The following is a 12926-nucleotide window of genomic DNA, read 5'->3' as shown; positions in this document are numbered from 1 at the left end:
AGAAATCTTCTGCAGCGACTTTCTCGACCTTCGGAACCTATGGTTGCCAGGAGGCGTCCACGATAACGGGTTGCCACCCTCTTGAAAGCTGTCGTCTCACCTCGCCTCGCTCCATTCCACCCCCCACGCCACGCCACGCCCACGACCCTTACAGCACGAAGTACCCTGCACTTGTTTGACTTCACATCTGATACCCCTTAGCACGTTCACACCGATACACCAAGATCTACACCATTGTTGCCCTACCAGATCTCAACACACCCAACCCCAACATTCACCGGAGCACTACCTAAGATTTTTGACACGAAGAGAAAACTACAACTTCCAAAGGCCCTAGCCAGAAGCTCCTTCAACTGAGCAGGCATCATTCCTGGCTGGGGGCCTCCATCAGATATCGTTCATCTTTACGGACGCCAACCAGGACGAAGAGATAGAAGCGATTCGGTGGTCCATAGAACGGTAGCTCTGTTTGATTGCATAACATCGAATAAAACAGTTTGATAAGAAAGCATGTGATCCAACTTGCTACCGTAGTTAGGTCTCTTCTCCTGATATGTATCGCTCCATGATGCAATCTGACCGAAGATACTGATTGAAGATACTGGCTGCTGGCCATCGCTGTTCCTTAGCCCCGCGTCCTCGTCTGTGAAGAGGCAGAAAGGCAGAGAGCATGCATGCATGCATGCATGTATGGCTCGGTAGGACTAAAAAGAAACAGCATCGATACCTGATGGAAGACATAACAAACAATCCACTACTACCACACCCACGCTTTTGAAGTGGTTGGAAGCCAAAGGGCGGTCGGTTCATCGCTTAATGGACTACTCGTACCTCCCGCCCTTTTGTGAACCAAGATTTCTAGAAAAAGAGATTACACGGAACAGAGAAGCACAAATACGCAGGGTAGATAGAGATGGCTGAATGGGGAAGAGGTGACGATCTATTTTTCTAGCGAATTCTCCCTTTCCTCTCCTCCTCTCTATATGCTACCATAGCAGCAGCAACTCGGCACCTGGTAATTCTCGGGAACTGGAGTCGGAGTCAAATGCTCTATAGAGTCCTTTGGGGACCTGACTCGCCACGCCCCTTGTTGCCGGGCGCGTCCAGCGACGCAGCCGTTCCCGAACCCGAGCTCGGCTCTCCATTCGCATCACCAGCGGCACCAGCATCACCAGCGGCGGCGGCGGCGGCGGCGGCGGCAGCAGCAGTAGTAGCAGTGGCTTTGCGCTTCTTCGCAAAATCCCCCAGAATCTGCTCTGTCGCGGCCCTCTTGGCCGCCTTCTTCAGCGCACGCTTGCTCATGGTCGTAACAGCAGCCGGCGGTGAGGACGAGGGCGAGGCATCTCTACTGCCCTGCGACGATGCTACCGTTCGCTTGTGAGAGGGCGTCTGAGGATTCTTCTGCGTTGTCTCAACAATTGGCCCATTGCGACCAGGACGGAAAGAAGAGGGCCGCTCACCGTTCGCCTTGGTCGGCATCCCACCTTCTTCCTTCTTCTCGCCCTTCTTGGCTTTCTTGCCCGTTCCCTTCTCCTTCTCCAGCTGCCAGCCCTGTTTCTTGGCCGTCTTGGTCTTGGCCACGCTCTCTTGTGCCTTTCGCGCCTCTTCCCGGCGCTCCTCATTGAGCGCTTCGTGCAGCTCGAACATGACTTGGATGGCCGGGTAGTATTGCTTCGCGGCCGCGATCTCGCTCACTTTGATGCGCATGAAGTCGAACGCTATGGCGATGGGGAGGTTGGAAGCCAGTGAGCGGAGCAATGGGGCGGGCTTCTTGGCCCTTGCAGCTGGCCGTGAGGCCTCGTCGACTGAAGGAGCACCGTCAACACCCTCAATGGGCTCGGCGTCCTGGCTGGCGTTGCCCTCCTCGTACTGAATCTCGTCTGCAGCTTTGACGTTGCTGAGATTCGGGATTTTGCTATACCGCTGGCTGAAGTGCGTCAGCAGGACGTTCTTGGCTCGCATCTTCACGGCTATGCCCAGCGCTTCTGCGGTCGTAGAGTGTTTTTTCGCGATGGCGTCGCCTTGCATTTCGTCGTCAAATGTGGCCTCGTGAATCAGCACGTCGGAATCGAGTCCGACGCGACAGAAGTTGTAAGACGGCCGACAGTCGCCCGAGTAGGAGACCTTGAAGCCTGACTTGAAAGTGAGGCTCACAGCTTGGGCGCCTGCACAATGGGAGACTTTAACGGTTTCGATGCGCTGCAACGAGGACGAAGACGCCGCGAGGTCGAAAGGTTGTGAATCAAGGGTAGGGCCCTCTTGAGGGGTGCAGACTAGAGGAACATAGCCGGAAGATGAGAGCAGCGAGGGCTCAACGGAAGAATACTCGCGCACAAAGTCGATCATGTTTTGCTCGGACATTAGATAGATTGTCCGGTCCGCCGTCCGGCCTTCCGGACCAAGAGCATCAAAAGCTTTGGCTCGTGCCTGGAGAACACTGATTGTCCCCAGGTGATGATCTGCGTGAAGGTGGGAGATCCATATCCCTTGCAGATTTCGTAGAACCTCTTGCAGTTCATCTGCTGGGAATGTCCGTCGAAGTTGTCCGAGCGTATTCTCGCCACAGTCTAGCAAGAAATTGCCTTGCTTATGTGGCAAGCGCACCAAAGTTGCGGAGACGTTGCGGTATTTCGACGGCATGGCTGACCCTGTCCCTAGAGTGATGAGCTCCGGCTCTGTTAGGGCATCTCCAGGCGGCAGGTCAGAGGATCGCGGAGGTTGTTGCATTTTCACAATACTCTCAGGAAGTTCCAACGTCTCCAGTTTGTCAAGGTCCAGCTCCGGGACTTCGTCACTGACAATTGCGTACTTGGGTTCCAAATTGATCTTCAGTCCAGGCTGGACGGGCAGAACGTTAACACCAGACGATACAAAGCGTCTTGACTGGTCCAAGTACTGGTCCTTGCTATGTACCGGCACGGAGAAATTGATGGGATTGATCTTCGCTAACCTGGTAGTCGCTAGGGCCGCAGATTCGAACGATAGCTTGTTTGGGGCGGTGTCGGCGTCACTAACAATGTGTTGCAGTTTGTCGAGCGACTTCAACAGATTCTTGAATTCTTCGGTTGCAGCCACGCCCGGACCAAGTATCCAAACAACAGTGGCAATGTCGTCTAGACTTGATGGCGGAGCCTCCGACAAGAGATTCTTGAAATATGAAAAATGCTCAGGAGATGGGAGATCAAAGACGGCAATGCCTTTGCTTATCCGCTGTGGACCAAGCACCATCTCAGGAGTCACTATGTTGCCATTCTCAAGTGTTATAGACCGTCCGGCAGTCAGCTCGCTGAATATAGGGCCGGGTTTGGCACCTAGTGCGATTGCCTTCTTCGGGTCAAAAGTGCCTCGCTGCTGATGACCGCGGACGACATATGACATAGATACATCAGTGGCAAGACCTGAAGCAGGAGGAAGGCTCCCCACCAAGGACGCTGGCCAGGGGTTTCGTACAAGCACGATTTGGCTGGGCTGAATATGTGACGCGCTTTCGTGGGTTGGGCAGTGCGTTCCTTTTAACTCCTTGGTCTCGGGGTCGCGAATGAAGACCATCGCTGGCATTTTTACATCTTTGAATGGAGTCTCAATAAGCCTGTCCCGTCGCCATTCGGAGTCGAACATGTCTCGGACAATCTTAGCCCGCATGTCCTGTTCCCGTTGCACTTCCGGGTTGGTGACTGGAGTTGAGACATTCGCAGAGTCGGAACTGGCATTCTTGACTGGTATGCTCCATACACGGATATTTTCGTCCGTGTATGATGGCTCGGAAGGCCATGCAGATGCCTCACATGTACTCTCTGTAATTGTGAGAGGCATGCCCGTTCGAAAAATGAATCTTCTTGCGGCAGCTAGTGTATGGAGTAGCTTGGGTCCGCTGTGGATGTGGATGGGAGGTCGTCGATCCGAATCATCTGTCTCGCGCTCACCAGCTTGAACATCAGCGATGGTCAGAATGAAACCCAACAGGCCGCCATTGGTTTGCCAGTTTGTGATACCGGTCAAGAAGATATTTCTCAACTTGCGCATCCCGTAGCTCCGTTGAATTAAAGATCTTTGAGTGCCCTCACTTAGATGGCCAAACAGATACCTCTTCCGGCCGAACGTTAACGCAACAGATGTGCCTGGTGTATCAGCTGTCGGAGCCGTCAAGATTTGGATGCCGTAGCTCTGTCGCTCGGTACCCGTCATCTTTGGCTGTTCCATAGTCCGTCCGTATCGCCAGAGCAAAGACCGCCCGGTAAAGATGACTTCGTAGAGTCTCGTAGCCAACGACTTTTCCACTGATCTACTCCCAAATCGTCTCTTAGACTCTATGTCCGAATTGCGAATCTGTTGATGACTCTTAACTTTCTGCGGTCTAACGTCTTGCTCATGGCGATGGGTTTCGTGAGCTGAAGAGCGTACTGTGAATGTCCGGGAGAAAGCGACAGGTAGTGAGCGGGTAGAGCTAATGAGATTTGAGCAATCCACTGATCTCGGACATGTGGCCCCTCTTCGAAGGCGAATTCGGCCGCGCCCGCGCAGGATTGTAGGAAGTGCAGGGGACTTATACAATTTAAATGGTAACGAGAAAGCCAGCGCGCCGAGGTCCCAAGAGATCGTACACGCAGGTACGCTGTGACTATCACTTGAAGTAAAGAACGACGTGGTAGGACGGTCAGACTGATGAAGGGCTGATGTCTTGTGAACGACGATTCACATCGGACACCGCCAAAAAAAAGGCCGCGGTCTTCGTTGCGCGCTACGTCACTTTGCGACCTACGGGTCTCGTAGGCTGATCACACAAGCACTTAAAATCAACCTCTACGAAGGAGCTGAATGATTCAACGAAACAGGGAATACAGTTCAAGTTTTTGAGCTTGTCATTGCGAAGCTAGCTCGAGCTATCTATACACAAAATGGCCTGCCTGCCACAACATTGGATCATTTGCAAACCATCAACGCCAGATTTCATAAGGTCATCAATCTCGCGGCAATAGCGAAGCGAGGCGCTTGCACGACTCTTCTAGGTCCGAACACAGCGCTTCAAGGGATCGTGATGGTGTGGCGGGACCTAGTGTAGACTTTCGGAGAGAGCACCCAGCCGTGGTCATCGAAGCGGTAGTCGCAAACGAATCGGCGGCAGGTACAGCGCAGACCGGGACCGTTGGAGCATCGACCTTAGCTTCTTGCTGGAAGGTAGGAAGCGATTCGGCAAAAGGCGGCAACTCAGGAAGGCAGGGCTGAAGCTTCGTATCATCGAAGCCGCCGCTTGGGGAGTTGGATTTCTCGGTGGCCACGCTCAGATCTAGAGTTGGGCCTTCGGGAAGCTCAGTGACCGCGAAAACTTGGAAGTCATTGGCGTTGATACCGGAGTTCCAAGAGGGAGTGTCGAACAAAGAGAGGTCAATGTTGGTTTCGGGCATCAAAGCCATGCCAATCTGAGGTTGCTGAGATTGGACTTGACGAGCAGCTTGGTGGGGATTGACATCCTTGCGCTGGGCCTGCGATTGTGGACGCTCCTGAGGGGTGGGCTGCTGAGTAGGTCGTTGCTGTACAGGGGGTGGGATGCCAGATTGGCTTAGCTCTTGCAAGAAACCGGAGAAAGCCTGGGAGGACAGAAGCATGCGAGTGAGATCCGTGAGCCTGTTGTTCTCCTCGCGTAGCTGCTGGTTCTCGGTACGGAGTACAGCGCCTTCTTCAACTTTCGCAGCAAGTTCACCTTCAAGCTGGCCAATGTATTCTATGAAATGATCAGTGGCGGCCAAAGTAAGAATGTGGAATACGTACCCTTTCTGCGAGATCGGAAGGCACGAGCAGAAACCTTGTTGCGGAGTTGACGGCGCTCCTTGCTGGACAGCTTCTTGCCCTCTTCACTGGCCAGGAGACGCTCATCTTCGTCCATGTCCTCCTCATCCTTCTTAGAGCGGGGCATGTTGGAGACGTTGGGACTAGGGGAATCCTCCTCCTTGGTGTCAGTGCTCTTCTGCCTCATTTGATTCAGGATGCGAGAGATGCTTTCCTCCACACGGGGGTCCTTAGTGGGCTGACCCTTCGGCAGAGGCTTCTGGCCAGCAGGCAGAGGACGAGCGGCTTGCTGCTGCTGCTGTTGGCGGATCATCTCTTGCTGTTGCTTGGCCTGTTGGGCCTTGGCTTGGGCGGCCTGGCTATGCATGCCAGGATAGATGCGTTGCATAGACGAGGAACTCGAGCCGCTGGAGACAAGAGTTGTAGGACTGACAAATTGTCCTTGAGCACCATTGAAAAGGGTAGGAGAATCGGCATCAAAATCGATGTCCTCCATACGGGCGAAGTCAAAGTCCTCGATCTTACTCAGGGGCAAGTTGATGGACTCGGAGGGCATGACAAAGCTGCCCTGGCCATCCCAATGTTGCAGTCCAGCGGTCTGGTTGACGGCAAAGGTATTGGCTAGACCTCCCGCAGGCAGACCAGTCTGTTGGCGGTACGCATCGTACTGGAAGCTGGGCCCGGAGAAGGTTTGGTTGCTGCTCGCGAAGTGGGACGACTGCGAGGCCAACTGGGATACCTGGTTGTTGGGCGATGTAGAGGCGGGTGTGAAGTCCTCTTGAGGAATATTGAGGAATGAGTCCATGTCCGACTCGAAGTTGGTATTGAGATGGGACATGATCGAGGGTACTTGGTAGGAGGGCGTATTGAGTGCTGCCTATTTTTAGGCCGGGTGTCGGATAGGCGTCGTCAGCTCTCTGATCGTGAATTCAACTCAACAGAGGCACACAAGAATTGGTAGTAGAGCTATGTCAAAGGACGCGTGTCGAGGAAGATGGAAAAGCGAACGTTAGTTAGTGATTGAAAGGGAATCGAGAGCACGAAACGGCAGATGTTGGAAGAGAAGGGTGAAACCAGACGGCGCGCAGGTAGGAGAAGTGGCCCGGGGCAGTCGGGGGGGTTGAGGCGCAGCTTGATTCAGGAATCACTTCAGGCTTCTCAAATGGAAGTCACACAGCTGATTGGTCGTGAACGCCCCACCTTTTCAAGGACTTCCAAGGATCTTGGATGCCTTGGTCGACTCTTGCACTTCGTCATCCTATCTTGGTACTGAGGGTGTTGACCGCAAGAACTCACTGTTTGCCCGTCAGGGCTCGTGAAGCGACACAATCTTTTGCCTTCTGAGCAATACCCCTTGATGGAGCATGAGTATGCTGTAAAGCATGCTACAAAGTTTGTTAGAATGATTTGGCGCAACGATAACGAGTGAGATGGGCAGGGGCCAGGAACTGCCGCGCCTTCCGAAACAGTCACTGTCTCTGAAAATAATGGGCAGTCGCAGGCAGGCTCCGACCAAAAAGCCGCTGTCCATTGGCGGTGTCTGTACAAGTAACACTCGCACTTTCTGCCAGCATCCGCTGCACAGCCAGTGGTCCTCCACCCGCGGTATGCCCCGCGGCTGTGTTTCTACATATCCATACATTGGTCGGCCGTAAGCGAAGCGAGAAACTGAGTAGCGAGAGCGAACTCGAGCGAGGCTCCGAGCCTCCGTGTGGCGCAGCGCAGCGATGCACTTCCAGCATGCTCGGCATCCTGGAACGGTGAAAGGAATCGCCGATGAAGTCACGTGAATTTTCATTGGCTGCCTTATTGTGTTAGTTAGGTAGGACAGTCTTTGGGGGAATACCGTCAGAGGAGGTCTCCGCGGCGGGGTTCTGCGATGTGAATAATCACCTACTCGCGCGACCCTCGCGCGTAGAGAGGGACAATTTTTAAGATGCTGGACTCTGGATAATGCTTTCTCTGCTGCATGCTGCCCCACAAGTCCCTACGAATTACTCCTCGACATGTCTGAGGCTACCGTCCAGCAGATGATATCGTCCTTCATACGGCAGACTCGACCATGCTTCCGCGGTGGCAAAGCCTTCCGATGTCATCGGCGACTCCTCTCCACCGCTGCTGAAGTACGCCAGACCGAAGTTACGGAACCTCCTCCACGGTGGCAGCCTCACACTGTCCCAGGCGATCAACCTCGAGCGCCGCCCACCCGCCTCCAGAGGCTGCGCAACGAACCTGAGCCTCGGCAGTTCTCTTCCTTTCTCACAGATAACTATGCTCGCGAGCATAATTACCTGCGCATATCTGTGACGGAGCGCTGCAATCTACGATGCACCTACTGCATGCCCGAGGAGGGCGTTCAGCTCTCGCCACCGGCCCATCTTTTGACCACTCCTGAAATCGTATACCTGTCCTCCGTCTTCGTTGACCAAGGCGTGGATAAGATTCGCCTGACTGGCGGAGAGCCTACGGTGAGAAAAGACATCGTGAATCTGATGCAGCAGATTGGTCAGTTGAGAAACAACGGACTCAAAGAGCTATGTCTGACCACCAACGGCATCTCCTTATACCGTAAGCTGGATGCGATGGTGGATTCCGGCCTGACGGCTGTGAACCTCAGCTTGGATACTTTGTCTGAAGGACTATTTGCAATCATGACCCGGCGAAATGGCCATAGCGCTGTGATGAAATCCATGAACCGCATTCTTGAGATGAACAAGATGGGCGCTGGGATCAAGCTCAAGATCAATTGCGTCGTTATGCGTGGGATCAACGAGCGCGAGATCATCCCCTTTGTTGAAATGGGCAAAGAGCAAGACCTTGAAGTGCGCTTCATCGAGTATATGCCCTTTGACGGAAATAAGTGGTCGGAGAGAAAGATGCTCCCCTATCAGGAAATGCTTGCCATTATCCGGGAGAAGTATCCATCCGTGGGTAAAGCCACGGGCCACCCAAACGACACAAGCAAGACGTACAAAGTTCCTGGTTTTGTTGGTCGCATCGGCTTCATCACGAGTATGACGGATAATTTCTGTGGCACCTGCAACCGTCTGCGCATAACTAGCGACGGCAACCTCAAAGTCTGCCTCTTTGGCAATGCTGAAGTCTCATTGCGTGATATCCTCCGCGAATCTAACAACGGCGAACCGATTGATCAAGAAGCCATGGAGGCGATCAAGCAGGTTGAAATGGACCGACGGCAAGGTCTGTCCAGCAGCACAGGCGCTCTTGGCGTCTCGCGGCGTGAAGCGAAACTACTCGACGTCATCGGCATGGCGGTCAAGAGGAAGAAAGAGAAACACGCTGGCATGGGTGAGCTCGAACATATGGAAAACAGGCCTATGATTTTGATTGGTGGGTGAACATATTCCTCTATACCCAGTCGCCCATACCACTACATTTGGCGGAGCATTACGGCGACACGAAGACAAAAATATAGATATAATGCGGGATATGGACATGACAGGCTTACCGGACACCTCGCATATCCTTCTTCGCCCGATTTCGTTGGCCTCTACTGATTGTTCATGGTGTCGTAGAGCACACTTCCGCACGCTCGTCGCGGCCCACCCCATTACGTCTAGCCTCCCCGTCTCCCCTGTTGCGAGCATCTGCCATATCAGACATACCTTTGCACCTACTCAGAGCGCGCCTACCGAACCATTTACAAACTGCATCATTCTCAACGACCTCCAGACACTCCAACGAAATCTATTCAGAAACCCCAACCAAACCACCCGCAACCATGTCTTCAACAGCCTCAACCAGCCCCTTTCCTTCCTCCACCCCATCTCCACCATCACTTACCCACCTCAACTCCCAAGGCGAAGCACACATGGTCTCCATAACCCACAAAGCCCCCACCGCCCGCTCCGCCACCGCAACCTGCACCCTCAGCTTCTCCTCGCCCACCACGCACGCAGCCCTCACGAGCGCCACCCTGCACAAAGGCGACGCCCTGGCCGTCGCGCGCATCGCCGGCATCCAAGCCGCCAAGCTCACCTCGACGCTCATCCCCCTCGCGCACCCTTCGCTGCAGATCACCTACGTGAATGTGGGCATTGAAGTTCTGGCGCCCGCCGAGTCATCAAGCTCAGCAGCAGCGGATGTGAAGTCGACGAACACGACGCCAAGGGAGTCTGGCGGCGCGCGCATCACGGCTCGGGTCGACTGCGAGGGCAAGACGGGCGTGGAGATGGAGGCGCTGACGGCGGCGCAGGTGGCGGGGCTGGCGCTGTATGATATGCTCAAGGGGGTGGATAAGGGCATGTGCTTGGGGGAGGGGCGCGTGGTTGCGAAACGGGGTGGGAAGAGTGGAGGGTGGAGGTGGGATGAGGAGGCGCAGGAGGTCGTGAAGGAGTCGTGAGGTTGGGTGCTAAAGTGAAGAAGGTGAGATGGGGAGGGTTCTGGTGGATCTTTGACGGGGGGGGCCATGGGAAGAAGGTTCCGAGAGGGAGGAGATATGGGTCATGTGCGAATGTAGGGGCGAGAGAGAGAGTGTGTGTGTGTGTGTGCGCCGTCAGAAGCAGCGCGTACTGGGCCCTGAGTAGAATGCTCTTTTCCGATAACAGGAGTTCCAATGACGAAGGAAGAAGAATCAAGAAGCAAAATGGAAGGGCGACAGTATCTAAATGCCGGAGAACGTGGTCGTAATGTGTGTCGAGCGAACGACGATTCTAGTATGGTTGTCCAGGTCTTTGTCGCCATCTACCCAAAACCACCGTCTGCGACGAAACCGAAGGCTCTCCTTGATCTATACTGTTGTCAAAGTTAGATAATACCTGGCTCGATTGTTCAAGTTGAATCAAATCAGACTGATTCCCTCTCCTCCTTGCTCACCATCCTCGATCTCGTTCACGTAGTCATCATCATCAACATCATCATCATCCTCCAGCCCACCCACTAAGAACGTCTCGTTCTTGCCCTCGACTCCCTCCCCTAGCGCATTTCCATCCTGCACCTCGCACCCAGTTAACTTACTCTTATCGCCCACCTTCGCACGCTTCCCGACCACCGTTCCATTCAGCTCCACGCCTTCACCAATCACTGCGCCATCCATGACCACGCTACCAATGATCCGCGTCTTGCTGCCCACACTGACGTTTGCGCCAATGACACTGTTCTTCACTACACATCGGGTTGCGATGCTCGTGTTGTCACCCACAAGGCTATCAGATTTGCTGATCGTCACCTGTGCAGCGATCGTTGCCGTTGCCGCCACCTTGGCGAAGTGCGCGAAAGGCGAAGACGTTGTAACGCCAGATCTTGCACCGTCATCAGTGGATGGGGTTTTGGCGAGGAGGAGATTGACAGATAGCAGGAGCGGCGTGGTATCGATGCGACGGACAAGCGGTACGGTAGGGGCAGAGGGCAGGATGTAGGCTCCAATAGGAGGCATCGGGGGGTTCGACGTAGTGGAGGCGTCCGAAGGAGCGTTAGAGGGGTCACTGAGGATGGAGTCCTCTGGATTGGCATGTACGCGGGTGGCGAGTCTGACCTCGTGTCTCTGATGTGGTGGCGTGGTAGGCCGCTGCACAGGACTCTGTGTGGAGGAGAATGAGAGAAGATCGATCTCGTCCTCGATAGAGGGCTCAACAGTCTCGGTATCTTGTGGAGGCTTGATGAAAATCTGAGCAGTGCTGAATCGTGCACGAAAGTCGGGTTTGCGCCACTCGGCTTTTGCCCAAGTACCAATGAGATCTTCTGAGACGGATTCGAACTCTTCATTACGAGCGGCGAACTCCTTCACCCAATAAGGCAAGAAATAGATGTGAGCGTCGCGATACTGGGTCAGGCATTTAACATTGCCGTGCTTGCGGAGGAGTGAGGAGCGGATTCGAAGTGCCTTGTCATCGGCAGTCTGTTCTTTGATCTCGGACATCGGAGTCGTCCATACTAATTTTCGAAGCGTGCCCGTATTGTTGGATTTGAGAGTGGCCATAGGTGAAGTGTTGACCGAAGGTAGCTTGGCGGTGCACATGAAGTCGCATTCCTCTTTCTTCACGCTTTCCTCGCGGTTGGCGGTGTTGTACCAAACAGACAAGCCCCCACGCCGACCACTGGATTCGCCACCCATGCCGGCGATGGGCGGCCGTTGGGATCCATATTCTGAAGAGGATATACCAACGCCTCCAAGGCCGCCCAGGGAAGAAATGTAGGTGTCGAGAAATGTTTCTCCTGAAACCTCGCAGATGAGGTCACAAGGAAGAAGAACGAAGTCGGAGTTAATGGCTTTCTGAACTTCTGGCAAACGGAGCAGTTCTGCTGTTGCAGTTTCGTACTCAAGATCCGCGGGTGCAATCAAATCTGGGCTTGGTGACGGTAGCGAGGTTAGGTGTGGATTCTGTGCCAGTGCAGCCGCAAGCGTCTCCTTTGATTCCGGTGGTGTGACGAGAGTGATGTCCGTAACCCCCATGCGATAGCACCAGTCAAGGACATACCAGACCATCGGCCGGTTTGCAACTTCAACCAAGGCCTTGGGGAATTCCTTAGGCACGCTCGTGAATGTGTTCAGGCCGATGCCCGGGCCACACAAGACTAGGGCCTGAAAGCCCGACTGTGGCATGCTGACAGCGTGTGGCATTTTAGATCTGAAATCTGTTGTCAATTATGATGATATGAAGTTATGGATGACTCATACCTGGGCGCGCTCGCGTAGTTTGACAAGGCTACCTGTCGCAAAGGCGAGGGCTCGCGTGGCGGAGCAAGAAGCTCGTTGCCCTCGGTTTCGCTCGCTGCGACCCTCAGCAGCGACGGTGCTGCGGGAAGAAAAGGAGGAGTCGCTCCAGGATATCCTCTAACTGTTCTGGCGATTGATGAGAGCTTGATGAACTGGACCCGCTGATGAGCAAGCCTTGGAGAATTTTCGCTCTTTCGATCAGAGGATTGGCCAGGTGCACTTTCCGGGAGGCCGTGACTTGTAGTGTTGAGGTCGACTATATCGTCGACGAGTGGAATTTGGGATTCTGCTTCAACTTCGAAGCGCTCTGTCATGGAAGATGTAGTTCTGGTGGCCATTCCGGGCGAAGGTCTTGGTGCAAGGCGTGGCACGCGATTTCTTGGCACATCACGATTTGCTGTTTTGGACAGCAGCGGCAGGATCACCGAGGTAATTTCAACGATGCTGCGATTCGTGAGAGAGGTTG

General features: G+C 54.1%; 5 protein-coding genes across 5 annotated transcripts; 2 read left to right on the top strand and 3 right to left on the bottom strand.

Annotated features, from left to right (window-relative positions):
• Nucleotides 1–1050: 1050 nt before the first annotated feature.
• Nucleotides 1051–4185, bottom strand: HMPREF1541_00487 (uncharacterized protein; the record flags this gene model as incomplete). Its single annotated transcript, XM_008712793.1, has 1 exon — nucleotides 1051–4185. One exon carries the CDS (start codon nucleotides 4183–4185, stop codon nucleotides 1051–1053), a length of 3135 nt encoding a protein of 1044 aa, XP_008711015.1.
• A 773-nt stretch (nucleotides 4186–4958) lies between these two features.
• Nucleotides 4959–6622, bottom strand: HMPREF1541_00486 (uncharacterized protein; the record flags this gene model as incomplete). Its single annotated transcript, XM_008712792.1, has 2 exons — nucleotides 4959–5719; nucleotides 5767–6622. The coding sequence occupies 2 exons, from the start codon at nucleotides 6620–6622 to the stop codon at nucleotides 4959–4961; spliced, it is 1617 nt and encodes a 538-aa protein (XP_008711014.1).
• A 1168-nt stretch (nucleotides 6623–7790) lies between these two features.
• HMPREF1541_00485 (molybdenum cofactor biosynthesis protein A) lies at nucleotides 7791–9143 on the top strand (the record flags this gene model as incomplete). Its single annotated transcript, XM_008712791.1, has 1 exon — nucleotides 7791–9143. The coding sequence occupies one exon, from the start codon at nucleotides 7791–7793 to the stop codon at nucleotides 9141–9143; it is 1353 nt and encodes a 450-aa protein (XP_008711013.1).
• Nucleotides 9144–9526: 383 nt separating this feature from the next.
• Nucleotides 9527–10147, top strand: HMPREF1541_00484 (molybdenum cofactor biosynthesis protein C; the record flags this gene model as incomplete). The annotated part of the gene is made up of 1 exon (XM_008712790.1): nucleotides 9527–10147. One exon carries the CDS (start codon nucleotides 9527–9529, stop codon nucleotides 10145–10147), a length of 621 nt encoding a protein of 206 aa, XP_008711012.1.
• Nucleotides 10148–10585: 438 nt separating this feature from the next.
• Nucleotides 10586–12798, bottom strand: HMPREF1541_00483 (uncharacterized protein; the record flags this gene model as incomplete). Its single annotated transcript, XM_008712789.1, has 2 exons — nucleotides 10586–12371; nucleotides 12422–12798. The coding sequence occupies 2 exons, from the start codon at nucleotides 12796–12798 to the stop codon at nucleotides 10586–10588; spliced, it is 2163 nt and encodes a 720-aa protein (XP_008711011.1).
• Between the last annotated feature and the right edge of the window lie 128 nt (nucleotides 12799–12926).

The sequence above is a fragment of the Cyphellophora europaea genome, assembly GCF_000365145.1.
Source record: "Cyphellophora europaea CBS 101466 unplaced genomic scaffold supercont1.1, whole genome shotgun sequence".
NCBI classification, from domain to species: Eukaryota; Fungi; Ascomycota; class Eurotiomycetes; order Chaetothyriales; family Cyphellophoraceae; genus Cyphellophora; species Cyphellophora europaea.
The sequence above is the reverse complement of the archived record's forward strand: the minus strand, read 5'-3'. Positions and strand labels throughout refer to the sequence as shown.